Here is a 17,211-nt window from a genome sequence, read left to right on the forward strand (position 1 = left end):
ACACCTGAAATAATCTTAACGAGTGCCTATAGGACACCTGTTGGACAAACCAAAAAATCTAACACGTGAAAACCCTCTTAACGGGAGTCTTAAATTGAACTTTTAAATCTTTTATTATCCTATATAGTATCTCCTTATTCCTATACTTTAGGCATTTTCACCCCTTCAATTTTAGATACTTTCTCGAGTATTTAATATCCCATGCAATAAAAGTGATGAAAGTTATGTGATGCTACTATAATCCCCTATATATTAAAAATTTAATAACTGAACTGCGTCTTAATGGGCATTCATTAAAAAGATCTATAAGAATTAGTCCCTTAACAATCTCTCATTATTCTAAACTAATTACTCTCTCTCTCTCTCTCTCTCTCTCTCTATATATATATATATAGGAACCAATTACTCTCTTTAGCACGAAGAGAAATGGAAAAGCAAACGCGTATAGTAATACTTCGAGAATCATCCTTAATCGAGTGACAACAAATCTAGAGGTTGCATCACATTATTTCTCTGGCATTTGAAAGAACATTTGTACCACTTTCTACATTTGTCATTTTGTTCCAAATTCTAATGGTGGCTTGACTAAGTGAAAAAGTTGCTGGTAATTAAGAAAAATGCAAGAAATGCTTTATCATACCTCACAGAAATCAGAATATTCATATAAAAAATGGGCGTTGTGGGGGCAAAATCAGTTCCCATCACCAGCCGGCTAATAAGATTTTGTCTTTGTGGTTGGTCTACCTAATTTAACGTTCAAGCATGCTTGATTAATTTGCAGTTTAATCTCGTATCCGATTAATTAATTGCATAACTGTTAGAGGTCAACTCGTTTAATTCTGTACATTGATAGCGAATGCCGCATCAAACATGAGAAATATTCCTTAATCGGGGTCCAATTTGTTTGCTACAGCTAATCCTCTGTCTTAAACCAAGTTAAGGTCTTAAACTCTTAAGCATGCATGAAGAGGAAAAAGCGGAAATAGAACATCCTCTATTAGCTAAAAGCGTGTTACTTAATTTATTTTCTCTCATAGATGAAATTTATAGTGGCATATCCTGACTCGTAGCAGTGATCAAAATCGAATCTATCCAAATTCTTTTCTTACCGAAAAGGACGAAAAAAAGAATTCAACAAAAACTTACACCTTGCCTCCTTCATTGTAAATGGGGTATACTACCTTTTTCGCTTCCTAGACAATCACTTCTTAGGGTCCAAAGGATAGGTGTCACCAGTTTGTTTGGATAGGAGTTTATTTAGATGATTTATTTAAAATAATTATTTTAGCACTTTTTGTGATGTGATATATGTGCGATAAAAAGGTAATTGAGAAAATAAAAAGGTGATTGGAATTTGTGAAGCAAATTATTTTATCTCAAATCATCTCTTCTCAAACAAATGATATTTGAAACCTCCTTATCATTTCTTTATGGGGTTTTTTTAATAGTTGCCCTATGACGCTCGTTAACACACCTAACATTCACCAACCTATCATATTTATACATATACTAACAATTATTATTCTCCCATGCATTTATATACTTTCTCTATTTAATCTTACCTATCCTCCCTTTTTATTTATTTACTTTTTCTAATTAATCTTACATTTCTAAAAATATGATAACTAAAATATATTTTAACGCGTGTCCTATGAGCGCCTGTTAAACAGACTCCTTCTTCATTGTAGGACTATTTTTGTCTGGCACATATCAAATTACTATAATATATTTTTTTGGCAAAAAAATCGAGAAAATATCAGTCCAAATGGGAGGGTGACTAATCTAAAAGGTAAAAACGTTAGTTGACTTTACCAAGGAGTACCCTAAAAAAAAAAACTTTATCAAGGAGTTGGATACTTTCACGTGCTTTGACATTCTCAAGTATGAAATCAGAGACAGAGAAGTGAGGCCACAGCCGGTGGGATAATTTTGCACTAGAATGAATTTTCCGTATTGATCTACTAGGAAATAATTGATTTAACAGCTATATTAATTTCACGGGATACATTTATTTCTTGGGTTTAGTGATATGGCGGACATGATGGCAGGTTTCACGGCCAAGATTGTTCAGTTGCTGTTCATCAATAGAGATATTTTAACCTTATATATGATAAAACATTACTTGGATTCCTAGTTTTATTTTTGTATAAAGTTTCAAATTGGACAACTTTTTTTTTTTTTAGCCTGTCTAAATAGGCACGGACACTTGTTAAAATGTATTTTAAGTATTGAATTTTTAAGAAAGTAAAACTAATTAAGAAAGGTGTATAATTGTATGAAAAGGTAATAATTGTTAATTTATATATATATATACATAATAGTATGGACCAAATTTAGACGTGTTAATGAGGATCCATTAGACACTTGTTAGAATTTTTTTTTTTTGTTAACATGAGATTAGAGTTACTCCATAATAGAGAATCAATACGTACGAATAAATTACAACTCAATAATATTATAACAATGTCCATCTCAATACATCTAAGAGTCTGTTTGATAATTACTCTACTTAATACCGAAAATAATTCGTTCAAATCTTTTTTGAATTCAATATATTTGATAATAAAAATGTGTTAATATTTCATATATTAAGCACTACTTAATTTGTGTACAAAATTTTAATTGAAAATTTTTTATTGAATTTTCTGAATTGACTACACGCACTACACTTCTTACACACGAGTTTTCTCTAAATTGTTTCATTATTTTCTCTCATACACACACACGCACACACTTCTTTCGCTCCAAATGCACGCATTCATCAATTAACTTAATACTTTCAGCGTTTAATTTTTCAGATTTTAAAATTCAAATTTCACAGTTCAGTTAGAAACAAGTAACCACGTATAAGTTGTTTTTTAGATACATAATGGTTGGGAGATCAAAACAATATAATTTATTGTTAGCATTTCCATATGTAGTTCAATCAAAAAAAGATGAACGAGTGGATGAATAAATGAGAAAAGGAGAGTAGCTGGTCAAAATTGAAAACCGGAACCTAAAAATATGCAAAATGTGACCAAATAAAGGGCGTGGCTAAAAAATTCAAAAACAATCGGGATCTCCGTTCCACACAGCCGCTCCATCAACTATAACACCACTTTCTTGCATTTTTAGTTGGAAACCTTCCTAGAAACTCCCATTCATTTGATTAAACATTCTACTATTACATATATGTGTGTGTGTGTGTGTGTGTGTGTGGCTAGTGTAGCTGTAAACTACTGGTCGTGAAGGTTTCGCTATCATTCCAGCTTTCAAGTCCCTTTCTCAAACCATCAAAATCCATTGGAACACCATGAGGTAACCAACAAATCAGAGGGGATTTTCATTTCTCTAACCAGTTTCCTAGTCAACTCTCTCATCTAAGATTCCTTCTTTCTTTTCTCATCCCTGTTCCCAATTTTACGCCAAACACAAACCGTAGATGATGCTATAAGGGTTACATGTATAAGCAGTAGCAGTAGAGTTTTTTGAGTTTTGTGACCACCTACGCGGCTCTAGCTTTAGCTGGAAGAATTCATTTTCCAGTTGGCCGTATTCATTCCAATTCCCTTCCAGCTATAGATTCAAACGGAAACTTCCTTCTTTTTTTTTCTCTTTCTTCTGATTCATCAATAATACCAATCTTTGTACTGCTTTTCAACATTTCCAAATTCGATGATTCCGCTTTCCTTGTATTCTTGACCATTTATGATCAGGCAGTTCATGATTTCCTCCCTCCTCGCGTAAGCATAATACACAAGAATCAATCTCTATTACTCGAGAAATCAAAATGCATAACCACTGGGGAGGATCATTGGAGATAAGTACGACGGATTCAGCCACAGAAGATGAAAAGAGCAGGAACATGGAATGGGACAGGGCTTCCGTCTCATACCAACACTATCAACACTTGGACGAGACACAACAAAGTTGGCTGTTGGGGCCGCCGGAGAGGAAGAAGAAGAAGTACGTCGACTTGGGCTGCGTCGTTTGCAGCACAAAAGCCCTGAAATGGACCGTTTATGGAATCTTGATTGCGTTCTTTGTGATTGGTTTGCCGGTCATGATAGTCAAGCTGGTGCCTAAGCATAAACATCATCCTTCCCCTCCCGATAATTACACACTCGCACTCCACAAGGCCCTCCTCTTCTTCAACGCCCAAAAATGTACGTATAACTCCTTTTTTTTTTTTTTCATTTTCCATAATGAATCATTTTTTTTTTCTTCTTATCTTTATATATATTGCTGTTTCTTCTCTTTTGATCAAGTCAAAATGTCCATTCTTTCTTCCCATTAGGTATCAAAATTCTTCTATTCCCTACATTTTAAGCCACAAGACAAGAGGTGCACTCGATATTTAGCTCTCTATTTCAAAAAAAGTTTATATTTTGTAAGTTAAATTTTATGCAAGTAAAGAGGAAAAATATTAATTGCACCTCCCTTTTTCATTATTTTATCATATGTTTTTTTTTTATTTATTAGACTATATAATAAAATAAATAGTAGAAATGCGATTAACAAAAAAAAAGTGGATTACTATTAATATTTTTCATTAAGAAGTAGAATATAATGATTGAATTTTTGTTTGTTTTTTTTGGGGGGGGGGGGTTTGGGGGGACTTGCATGGATGAGTTTTGAATTTGGAGAATTTGATACGTTGAGTATGGAAGCTAGCTGTACATGGATGGGAAGAGAGAGAGAGTAAAAATTGAAAAAATGCATAGAGAAAAATGGGAAGTAACTGAAGGGACTGGGTTGGCTGATTGGTTTACGCGTTAAAATTGGTCATACAGTGGTTTGTTATAGCAATCCGCGGAGTTTGACCGGGCGGCATCATAGTCCATGGTTATGGAATCCACCTTTTGTATTTAGGGAAAGAGTAGATTCACACTCTTCATACTTGTGAGTAGAAATGTCATAGAAAATTTACCCTGTAAATAGAAGTGTTACAGAAAATTAATCCTCTTCATATTTTAGGATTAATCATTTTAATATTGACAGTATATATACTGTTTATTAGTATTGAATGAATGATAATTATATAAATTTTAAATTTAATTTTTACATGTGTGTCATGAATTCAACGATGACGACAGTGTATATAAGACTTATTCGTTCTTTTATATGCTACTGATTCACATTGTTTGTGGGATGATAAATGAACCCTTTTAGCATTATCTTGACCAAGTCAAATTCTATGTTAAAAGATGGTTTTCCATCAATCATGTACTAACTTCATAGTTTCTCAAAAGCAAAACTAGTATGGTGTCACCATTACACAGACTAAGACGTATTCTTTTTGCCAATGAAAGTGAAGGGCGAGAAGACTTTTTGTTGTTTTTGTTAGTAATGGTTGGGACTAGTAGTAGTACACTTGTAGCAAGTAAAATAGGAGTAAAATCAGTCCTCAAGTGCCATGCGTTCCCAAATGTTAATAATGTCATGATTGGTCAAATTTTAAACTTTGAAAAAATATTTAACATCATATGTAAGTTTCAAGTAGTATTTATCTATTCATCTATAGACGTTGAAACGATTGCACTATTAACTATTCCTGTTATTAATTCATCAATAGTCAAGTCTCACCTCTATTTTCACACACACACATTTTATATACATATATATATATATATATATGTCTCATATTTTTAAAATATTTTTTTTAAAAAGTAAAGGGTTAGGGAGAAGGAAAGGAAAAGGTCCACATTTTCATTTTGGTAACAAGGACGGCTTAGCTTTGTTTGAATTAACTGTTTTTAGGGATATTTTTAAAAAATTTTACTGTAACAGGGTATATGAAAAATTTTTACTATAAATTTTTTTTTTAAATATTTGATATATTGTATGAATGAAATATTTTTTAAATTATTGTATATTGCATTGTACTTGAAAAACTTGTTTTTAAAAAAATGGCTAATCTAAACCAGAGAAAAAGTCTGGAGCTCTAATTGAAGATGCAACAGCAACTACGAAGCTACACAAGAAATTTGACTATTTCAATACCGGGTTTAATTGGACCTTATAAATTAAAATAAAATTGTAGTATTAAACAAATGACTGTGAAAAGTCGTTGCTTGGCTCGAGGGTTATGATGACTGGCGAGTGACGACTTTGACCATCCAGCTACAATACGTAAGTTCTAACCTTATAAGCCGCCAACAATCCCGGCTTTGCTCCTTGAAAAAAGTACACTATTAAGAGAAAGAAGGAGAATGTTCATGCATGTTCTTTGTAGTTGACATGTTTCATGGGCTGCTCTTGTAGCTTTGCTGGCTTTTGTTTCTCCATGTGAGTGTCTGTATAGGTTTGGTAGATTTTGTTGATTGAAAAGCTCACAAACTTCAAACTTCCCGTCCCACGTTGAAAGATCATGGGCTAGTTACTCTGAGTTTAAGATCCACAGATGCTTCATTTAGTTACCAATTAGTTGAACAGAGTTACTTTGTCGGTCCCCTTTAGATTATCCTTTGAGCCGTTTTTTGATGACTCCCTGAGTATTAATCTAATCGTGTGCGTGTGTTCTTGACGTTTTGAGAGAAAAAAAAAAAAAGAAAAGCTCACAAACTTCAAACCCATTAATCTAATTAAAATATACTTATAAAACTAGGTTTTTATACCTTTAGTAATGAGCATATAGACTAAAATCCTTCACATGATTTAATATCATAATCACTGTGGTAAAATTTTCTTATGTACCAATGTAAACCATTTGAAATACTCCTCTTTTTTATAGTCGATTGAATTGCTATTTTCTAGAGTTTTTATTAAAAAAAATGTAATGTAACGATTTGATGTATGCGAAGTAAAAAGGTGATTGCAAAATGTATTCACTGAAAACGTAGAAATTTTTTAAAGAAAAATTACATTTCAAACCAGGTACAGAGCGCTATGATATTAAAAGAATCCAACATGCATATATTGATAAACAAACATAAAGAATCCAAAAATCTCAAGATATTATTCAGAGAGGAAAATAGGAAAGTGACATCCAAATTCCCATCAACATGCAATTAATTGTATTTGGAATTCGTCAAACTAGTTTGGGATTAGCATTTATAGTAAGGGACATTTGACTTTGGAGCTTGGAATAATAATAATGTATACTGGTACTAGTACTAGTATTTTAGTAAAGCCATTAGGTGAGCACTTCTTGAAGTCATGCTTCCCATATTGGCACGTCGCCTCCATCTACGTGACGTCCCTCTCATTTACTTGTCTTTCGTACCCCCCCCCCCCACCCCCGCCCCCAAAAAATTACTACGATAAAATAAGATAAAATGAAGAGCCCACGTCTCCTAATACTATTTACTACTAATTTTGAATTAGTATGAAAAAATTACACTAGATCTTGACAAAAATTTACTGATCTTGCTCTTTTGTGGTCTTAGAAACTTCTTTCATTCAGATACCCAAAAAAATATGTTGATTTAACTTAGCCTCTTGCTTTCTTTTTAATTTGGTAATGCAGCTGGGAAATTGCCCAAGAACAATGGTGTACCTTGGAGAGGGAATTCAGGATTGTCTGATGGATCAAAATTGACTGATGTTAAAGGAGGATTGGTCGGAGGATACTATGATGCTGGAGATAACATAAAGTTCCATTTTCCCATGTCATTTGCCATGACCATGTTGAGTTGGAGTGCTATTGAGTATGAACAAAAGTATAGAGCAATTGGAGAGTATGATCATATCAGGGACCTTATCAAATGGGGCACTGATTACTTGCTCCTCACCTTCAACTCCACTGCAACCAGAATTGACAAAATCTACAGTCAGGTAATTAACTACTACCCCTCGTCAAATCAAGAACTTATAGATTTATTGGATTAGTTACTTGGGACTGCAAATTAATTCAGTTGGGAACTAACTCAAAATTATCCTTTTGATGGCAAGGTGGGTGGGGCAAGATTGAATTCCACTACACCAGATGATCATTACTGTTGGGAGAAGCCAGAAGACATGGATTATACTCGAGATGTACAAATGGCAAATGGAGCTCCAGATCTTGGTTCTGAAATGGCAGCAGCATTAGCAGCAGCATCCATAGTTTTTCGCGACGACAATCTTTACTCCAGAAAGCTTGTTCAAGGTGCCACAACAGCGTTTAACTTTGCCAGGAGGTTTGGAGGAAGGGTTCCATATAGTCGAGGCAATCCTGTTATTGAGCCATTCTACAACTCCACCGGATTCTGGGATGATTACATGTGGGGTGCAGCCTGGATGTACTATGCTACAGGGAACCCTAGCTACATCTCATTTGCAACAGACCCGCGCTTGTCTAAGCATGCAAAAGCAGCCTTGATGATTCCAGATTTAAGTGTATTCAGTTGGGACAACAAGTTACCCGGTGCTATGCTGCTCTTGACCAGAATGAGAATGTTCTTGAACCCGGGCTATCCGTACGAGGAAATGCTGGGGAGCTATCACAACTTGACTGGTCTCACCATGTGTTCTTATCTTCAAACGTTCCATGTATTTAACTGGACTAAAGGTATTCTGAACTTTTTATTAGCCAGCTTCAGTTCTCTCATCTTCCCAACTATCCCATCGGTGACAATATTTTTTCCTGTAAAATGTATAGGGGGAATGATTCAGCTAAATCATGGGAGAGGACAGCCTCTGCAATATGTGGCCAACGCCGCCTTCTTGGCATCTGTTTTTGCTGATTATATGAATGCCACTAATGTTCCAGGGTGGTATTGTGGCTCTTCCTTCATGTCTCAGGATGTAATCCGCGAATTTGCTGCTTCTCAGGTTTGTTCATCCACCTATCTGTATTTGTTTCTATATTTCTCCTCACAACATCTGCATAACAAATGCTTAAAAATAGAAACAAATGATGCAAAAGATGAGTGATTATCTTTAATACGAGAAGAACTATCAGGCTAGCTAGCAACAATTTGCTGCAAAAGCCTTCTAAATTTCAAAGCTGAACGGTGTTGCTATAATCTATGCTATCAAGCTCTCCTACCAGAGAATGATCAAGGTGTTCATAACACTTCTTTTTTTGGTTTTCCTTGCAAATACAGATGGACTACATTCTCGGCAAAAACCCCCTAAATATGAGCTATGTGGTTGGATACGGCAAGAAGTTCCCCAAACATGTACACCATCGTGGTGCATCAACACCACATAATGTAAAAACTTCATGTACCGGCGGATGGAAGTGGCGTGACAGCCGGAATCCAAATCCCAACACCATTACGGGTGCCATGGTTGGAGGGCCGGATAAGTTTGACAAGTTCCAGGATGTGCGTAAGAGCTACAGCTACACAGAGCCCACGCTTGCAGGAAATGCAGGCTTAGTTGCTGCATTGGTGTCCCTGACAAGCACTGCTGGGAATGGAGTCGACAGAAACACAATTTTTTCTGCAGTTCCACCACTTTATCCAGCTACCCCACCACCACCCCCACCATGGAGGCCCTAAAAGATTAATGGAAACAGATGTTCTGCATCACCTCAAATTTTCTTTTACTTGATAATGTCTTGGTTACTTTTTGTACAAAAACGTTATGATACATCTGATACAATCATTTGACTGAGAACTCAGAGTGAACAAGAGCACAATAAACTGATTAAAACTACCAGTATAAGTTTACTGCAATTGAGTAAATATGTTATTCAATGCTTACAGAGTCTGCTTCCTTCCCTCCCTCTCCCCACCGGGGAGGAAGAGAGAGTTAGACCGAGCTTGGTACATTGACTCACAGATGATGATCAATGTACTATAACAACAAAATTCAGTTTAAGTGCCCACTTCGCTTAGTGATTCCACATTGCATTGTTTTGGTAGCTTTGTACCGGACAGTGCATTGTAAACCAGAACATTCTTACAGGAGTAGATTAAGTTTGAGGGAATCAAGATAGAATTGAGCAGCGATGATTTGATACTTCTAACTGGATGTTTGTATCCTACTCTATTATGCCAACATCAAAGTCGAACTAGCTGAAATCAACCGTAGTTGAAGCCATTATATTTTTATTCCAGGAATTCTTACAAATTAAAAGAATGGACCTGAAAAGATTACCAATTGAGGTTCATTTTCAACACTTTCCAAGGAATAAAATGTTGAGTGCTGCCTGATGCATTCAGATCTCACTTCCACGTACAGAATTCCCTACATAATTACCGTCAATTCAAAAAATTTAGCAGACTATTGCTTGTAGCAAGAACCTGGCTCGAGGGGTGCCACGCGACCAGGTCCAGCCAATGGAGCAGCTGCAACTCCCCTTTGGTTCAACAGACACCTAAAATTTGCTAATCTTGCAGTAACTTCGCTTGAGTTCTTGGCTAAGTTGTGATAAGGTGTCCATAGTCTCTCTTCATTAGGAGGTAAGACAAAGGTTAATGACAAAATATCAGCAAGATTTCCAAGATAGTGCCTTGTTATAAACTAAGAGATTACCTGCTGCAGCTGCTGCTCGTGGCCATATAGTTTGTTCAATGTCTGACCCATCAATATGTTCTCCCCACGTGCATACTTCTCCCCCTATAACCAAAGCTTGTTCCTCAGGCTTTGTTATATTTGCAAGGGGCTCGTTTGAATAGAAACCTTCCCATGTTGCATCCAGATGGTCCAAGTACCACTTGTCCTGGTTACTAACAATGCACCGCAAACCAGCTGCCACTACTTTCTGAGCAACGCCGCCCCCAAGCCTGTCACAGAATTTGATTATGTCCACTTAAGTGAATCAAATTAATTGGTTAATGCTAGCACCTATTCTGCTCTTCTTGATTCTTCAATAGTTTTACAGGTGTAAGTAAAAAATAGGCAATTGAATGTGAAAATGATGGTTGATTCTTACCAGTTGTGTACCACCGTTTTTGGGTTCAACTTACTACCAAAATTGTTGAAGGTCTCTTCCCTGTAATTTCAAGTAAATTTAGACTGGATTGGACTCATCCGTAAAAGCTTTTCTTGAGTAGATGAGTTCATACCAGTTTATGATTTCATAACCATGGGATAGAGCTATTTGCTGTGCTTTCAAGACAAAATACTGGTAAGCCCCAGATTCATTAAGGCCTCGCTTTTTTAACCTGTCAACTCAGAGATAATTGTAATGTTCATGAGATGAATTGATCTCTCTCAATAGTTTGTCAACTGAAACAATGAATAAGAGGGCTCAATCTTCCTGACAAGAAATATATAAATGCACAGTACAAAGCTGAAACTCTGTCACATCATCTGCTCAAACAAGACATAGATGGTTTCATGCTCCAGGAAAAACCAACAAAATCCTTCAAAAGAGGGTTAAGAAACTCAATGACAAAGACACAAAAGGAGAAACCAAAGGTTTAGAAGCATTACCAGTCACTAACATGAGGAGTAAAAGTCCAGCAACCTGCAATCCACATCAGTTGCATTTAGAAACCGAACTTTCATCGGAGAAAAGGGAATTAATTGGTTATTGAATTCATTCAACCAGCAGAGAATATCTAATTCACAGCAGAAGATTAGCATCTCGAAGCATGTAGTCTGATGAGGACAATAACTTGTACAACAATATGAGCATTAACCCAAAGGAAAATCCAGAACTCACTTGTATCCACTTCATCACCCCCAAGGTGAACGAATCTGTACTTGAAGACCTTACTGAAATCTGCAATGAAGATTTTCAAATTGTTAAATTCCTTCTAGCCTTGGAAGAAAGTTAACATCATAAAGAGGTATTACCTGAGAGAATTGCATCTATAAGTTTGAAAGTAAAATCATTGCTAACATCAAGGGGCTGTCTGCAATTTTCTGACGGCCAAATTGAAGGATAACCAATACCCCTGGAAAATGAAAATTCATAGCTGTAAAGACTAAATTGCAGAAAAGCAGAAACAGAATGAATGACGAAAGAAGGCAACTCAGTGAAGTCTTAAATTTCAAAGCAAGTCCCTAAATCATTGATAACACGCAAATGTTTCACCAAGAACATGTAAAAGTAAACTCCAGTTTCTTGAGCTTCGTGAACTAGGTCTAGGATTACCAATAAAACCCTCCTTATCAAATATAACCATAATGCCCTCCATAGTGAAGATTAGATGTATCGATAAATTTTCCAATGATCTTTCAACAAAAAGTCCAAAGAAAAAAAAAAAGTATGAAAATTTTAAATCTCTGTGGAACGAACAACCACTCAGAAACTAAAACTAGTCCAAAGAATTGAACTACAGCTAGGTAGACTCTTTATTTCCTTAAATTGCAAAAATAACTTAAACGAACTGAAAACCGTGCAATGTGCCATGTATATATTGGCAACAGATATAAAGTTCTTAGAAGAATGTGCAGTCTATCTGAACTGCTTATGACTGCACCCTTAACCAGAACATAGGAAAAACGTAAGTCAACCCATGTCTCCCATTGTCACAAAATGATTAGAAACTGTGATGAATTTGCTCATGCAATGATTTATCAAATAATAAAACTAGGTTGTATAAAATGCAAAATGCTTGTTTTCTCCCAGATAAAAATAAATTTAGCCAAGAAAAAAAAAGGCTATTGCTAGAGTTTACAAGCTTAGCTGTGGCATTGCAGGAATTATACCACTGGAATAACATCATCAGATAAATAATCTAAAAGACCTAAACAACGTGGTTGCTTATTTTTGAAACTCATCAAGTCCCATTAGCATGAAAAAGAAGATCATGAGTAAGTTGTAGCAGGGAAAGTGTTTTAAATTACCAAGACTCAGCATGCCCTGGCACATCAAGTTCAGCTAATACATGAATGCCTCGCCTTTGAGCATATCTGCAACATCAGAGTTCAGAAATTCAGAAAGATGAAGTGGTAAAAGATCTCACAAGACCTAAAAAGAAAACCAGGGAAGATAGATAACAATAACTTGCCTTACAATCTCAGCAGCTTCCGCCATAGTGTATCGTTCTGATCTAGAATAAGCACCATCCCACAATCTGGGATATGAAGGTATCTCAAGAGGAAAAGATTGCGTATCTACTATGTGCCAGTGCAGCACATTCTGCAGCACACATAAGTACCATCAAATAGTATTAGTATCTGTTACTGACCAAATTATTTCTTCTGCAATCAACCTTCACACTCTTGGCAGCAGATGAGAGAGATGGTGTGTTTTTGAATTGCTATAATGAGACAAGAATATATTAGAATTTTCTTGTAAACATTTTCAGCTAAATTTTCTGGTTCCAAGGGGTACTGTGAAAGAACTTATGCATCCAACTCAAAACTGTTTGGCTGTGAGTGGAGCAGTCTTTCTTATATCAAAGTCCTTGGGGATGTGGTACTGTGTCCCTCGCCGCCCCCTCTTACTCAACATTTGAGATAAATGAGAGCCTATGAAACTAAGGATACGGTTTATGATAATGATCGAGATAAAGAAACAAATAGGTCGACCCTTGGTTCGCACAGTCAAACTGAAATTGGTGTTTTACTTACCAACTTGGCATATGTCATAGAATCGATGACCTTCTTTATCACAGGCAATGGCAGAAAGTGCCTAGATGTGTCTGCAGAAGGTACCATTTAAGGCAGAAGATAAGCATTAGCATCTTGAACCATGAAGTAGTGCTCAAATCCCGGAAAGAAACTAAAGCAATTATGAAAGTTGATGGATGATATCACTGCTTCAGATGATCAAATATGAAACTAAGCAATCAATGCAGAGTTGATGCTTGAGTACACGCTCATGCTGAAAGAACCAACAAAATAAGAAACGTTAACTGAGGCGTAATTACAACAACATCAGGCACTCCATGGACCAATACCAAGCCACTACAAAATAGAAGGCAATCGTTGTACCTCCAGAAGAAGGTGGATACATGTGCAATCCAAATGTTCCAATTAAAAGAGATAATAATTGTATTTGGACCAGCAGATTTCAATGGCAAGAATTTCTGACCGCATTTAGGTCCTAAAAACTAGACTAATAATTTCCTGGAGGTCACCAAAATCTTACTGATCAATTTCTCAGTTTGCCAAAGACCATCTTTAAAGTAGAAAACACTTTCATACCACTTAACAAGCTTAACTTGCTTGTCAATTCTTGGACAGAAAGGTTAAGATTGGGGAAAAAAGCATTACATTTCTACCTTTCCTTATCCCACGAAAACTTCAACCTGGGCTTCCTTTTTTTCAGATATTTTTTCAGAATGGACTTTAATATGCATTTAGGAACGTCTGAACCACCCACAGGTGTTCAGCTCCCCCATACTTTACAATAGTTCCAAAGTGGCGATGTACTTGCTAGTATGCGCTTGCATAAACAACATACTTCTTTTTCTTCTACTATGTGTTCCAACAAAGAAGAAGAAGAACAAAGAGCACATAGATGGATAATCATTTTATTTCTTTTAGTACAAAATGAAATGCCATTAAATAGCCGACTTAACCATGAACTGTAAGTCATCTCACCAATTAGAAGCCCTCGATAAGAAAACCTTGGTTGATCAAAAATGGTCCATGGAGCCTGATGAACTTCAATCACTCTGGTTTCAAATCCAAAATAGCAAAGTTGGCTGAATGTCTGTAGCAGAGTATTCCAAGTAAAAATTTTATGTCAGATAAGTTTGCTTCCTCCCCCCTCCCCCAGCCAACCCCCCAAACAAAAAAAAGGGAAAAAGTCCTTTTTTAGCATCATGAGTGAAAAAAGGGTACCTGCAGTGCATGTAATGCCCCATAAACTGTTTGTGCCTGCATAAATACATAATACACAACTCACTATTTCTAAGGAAGAAAACTACAATCGTGCTAAAATTCCATTGACTAGTCATATTTAAGCCTGAAAATCTGCAAATTTGTCATCTCATTTGAGCAAATAATCTTGTTTTCATTTTTTAAGCCTGCATTTGACACAAAATTTTCTTGCAACACCAGAATTCCATGCTATTGCGTCACCAACTTATGAGTGCAAGAGACTTCAGCGAAACTCACCTCAACATGTGCATAAATTGGATTTCCATCAACGGGAACTGATAACCTGTACGTTTCATTGACTCCATGCTGCAACTGCATTCCAAACCATCCTATTTTAGTATCTAAGAAAGTGAAGTGAAAGAAACACTAGAAGCAAATCACTCATTCTGCTGGACAAAACCTGCAGGAGAAGAGTTGCTTGCAATGAAGGATTTTATGGTAGTTCAACACTATGCTGCAACGATTTTTGTTGTTTATTTGCACTCTGTAGTTCTTTTTTCCTTTCTTTTTTTTTTAATGGATTTCACTCTATCCATCAGCCAACGAGACAGAAAATATGCAATCTGGAAAATACTAGCAGCATGACAGTGGTCCATGTTAAAAGATACTTTCAACAGAAGAACTTTTAAAAAGCCATGACTGGACTAGAACATAAATATCAGCGAAACTTTATGCAGATATTTCTGCATACCTGAAATGTCCTCCTTTTCTACTTGATGCAGAACGCATGAATCTTCTACTCGCCTAGCCTATTAGGGTTTCCTTCTGATTGATCATTAGGTTTTACTCATAGTCTACTCTTAGGAATTCAGTATCAGATGAGTAGCTTCTTTTGCATGGCACCATTATGGAGCCTCTGAGTCAAGACCTTCAGGGATGCTCTTAGAAGCAACCAAATCAACATATGCAACTTTTAAACCAGTCCTCGTAATGATACTCAAAAGGGAATTTTTTTTCTTTTTTTTTTTACCTTAGAACCTCAAATGACTAGTTCATCTGACAGGAAAAGAACTAAAGAAAATTTACCTAAGGCTCTTATTGAATTAGCAGGGCTATTCAGACCCAAAAAAAAAAAAAAAAATTGGTTTCTGATAGCCTAGCACTGCAAAGTCATTTCTTAAAAGAAGATACTCAGACACATAGAAAGTGGTAACGAATGTCAAACTCATCAATTTGCAATGACCAGATAAAACGAGGTGGCAGCAATGAAAAAAAGGATCTCTAAATAATATGATGATCTTTCTAACTCTTCTTGGTCCAATTGAATAAAAACAAAAGAGAGCCAAAAAAAAAAAATTTAAAGGCTAAATGTTTCACCTCATCGCTTGGCGAAAGAATGACAACATGAATTCCCTTGATCACAAGATAGGAACCAAAACGGGGAGCATCTTCAATTACATGATCTCCTTTAATAATTTTAAGTATACTGGAGAAGCCATCCCTGAGAATTCCTGAAGCATCACTATACTTGCTTCCATCAGTCTTGAGCTCGAACTCATTGCTAAGATAAAGTGTATGTTGTCCATGGCTCACCGACACTGGCATTGGCCATATATACAAGTTCTCCTTCTGAGTATCAGCAACTGATATCACAAGAATATGAACCAACAAAAGCCCAAGAAAAATCCCTCTTCTCCCCATTACAGTATCTACCCCCTACAGAAAAAATGGAGCGAATTGAATGACCTGCAAGTCACTTAAACCGTATGGACAAGAAAAGAACAAAGAAAAAGATTCAGTTCCAACCATCCATCCGACCTTCTTCATTTAAACTAGTCTGATGTATTAATTAACAGACAGTTCAAATTGTAAATTATAAGTTGCATTACCATCTAGAGGCCAAAAATCTGAATTTCTTGGAACAACAATCAGTTTATACCATGATATCAGCAAATGTTAAATCATTAAAATGCCAAATCAGGAAGGGAAAGAATTCCAATATGTACCCTTCTGCAGTCATCACCCAATGCAGAAGAAAAGCACAACAGACACACGTTACTTTCCTTAATTCTCCGAAAATGGCCTACCTCTTTGTCAGAGTCAGATTATAAATTGCAGGAAAGCTTCTGAACCAATGTTCTTGAAACCCCACTGCTGTTCAGTAATGGGGACAACAATGAGGAAGAAAAGAATCTGAAAATATCTACTGCACCTAAAGCATTGGATCGTGGAATTAATATGCTACGTTATATAGTTCAACAACCAAGAAAAATGAACTAGATGATGATGTAATCCTTATCTGTTCTGTTCTGTTATGTTAAAAAACTTATAAATATATTGAGTGATGATTGTTGAAAACCATGATTAAGGTCCCATGAATGGACTTGCGTGTTTTGTGTGCCACATTGGAGTGCTTGTCTGGTTGGATTTGCTGCTGAATAGAAACAAACGTTCGACGTTCTCTTTTGCCACTTTTTGAAACCCCTTAAATTAGTACGTGAAGTTTCTTTGTCCGCATTTAATTGGCCGGGATGGGAAATACCACTGATTCCTCCCGCCTTTATAACTTAACGGCCCACTTACTCCAATCCTGATGTCATCTTTTTAACCTTCTCCCACCATTGATTATTC

At 36.1% G+C, this 17,211-nt stretch overlaps 2 protein-coding genes across 5 annotated transcripts; one reads left to right on the top strand and one right to left on the bottom strand.

The window, feature by feature from the left end:
• The first annotated feature begins 3,252 nt into the window (after positions 1–3,252).
• On the top strand, positions 3,253–9,587 carry LOC113709710 (endoglucanase 12-like). Its single transcript, XM_027232553.2, has 5 exons — positions 3,253–4,148; positions 7,451–7,758; positions 7,876–8,473; positions 8,564–8,736; positions 9,012–9,587. The coding sequence occupies exons 1-5, from the start codon at positions 3,773–3,775 to the stop codon at positions 9,408–9,410; spliced, it is 1,854 nt and encodes a 617-aa protein (XP_027088354.2). The 5' UTR covers positions 3,253–3,772; the 3' UTR covers positions 9,411–9,587.
• Positions 9,588–9,926: 339 nt separating this feature from the next.
• On the bottom strand, positions 9,927–16,944 carry LOC113709712 (beta-hexosaminidase 3-like). 4 transcript variants are annotated; one of them, XM_072064731.1, is made up of 15 exons: positions 16,668–16,944; positions 15,958–16,326; positions 14,878–14,952; positions 14,602–14,637; positions 14,359–14,470; positions 13,384–13,454; positions 12,819–12,949; positions 12,655–12,720; positions 11,659–11,759; positions 11,525–11,584; positions 11,293–11,326; positions 10,923–11,021; positions 10,790–10,849; positions 10,390–10,640; positions 9,927–10,304 (listed from the first exon to the last, which is right to left on the bottom strand). In XM_072064731.1, the coding sequence occupies exons 2-15, from the start codon at positions 16,279–16,281 to the stop codon at positions 10,138–10,140; spliced, it is 1,587 nt and encodes a 528-aa protein (XP_071920832.1). In that variant the 5' UTR covers positions 16,282–16,326; positions 16,668–16,944; the 3' UTR covers positions 9,927–10,137. The 4 variants fall into 4 exon arrangements, with proteins under 4 accessions (XP_071920832.1, XP_071920831.1, XP_027088357.2 ...); XM_072064730.1 differs by having other exon boundaries at positions 15,958–16,336; XM_027232556.2 differs by having other exon boundaries at positions 15,958–16,296; positions 16,587–16,944.
• Positions 16,945–17,211: the final 267 nt, after the last annotated feature.

This window comes from Coffea arabica, chromosome 9c (assembly GCF_036785885.1).
Source record: "Coffea arabica cultivar ET-39 chromosome 9c, Coffea Arabica ET-39 HiFi, whole genome shotgun sequence".
In the NCBI taxonomy this organism is placed as follows: domain Eukaryota; kingdom Viridiplantae; phylum Streptophyta; class Magnoliopsida; order Gentianales; family Rubiaceae; genus Coffea; species Coffea arabica.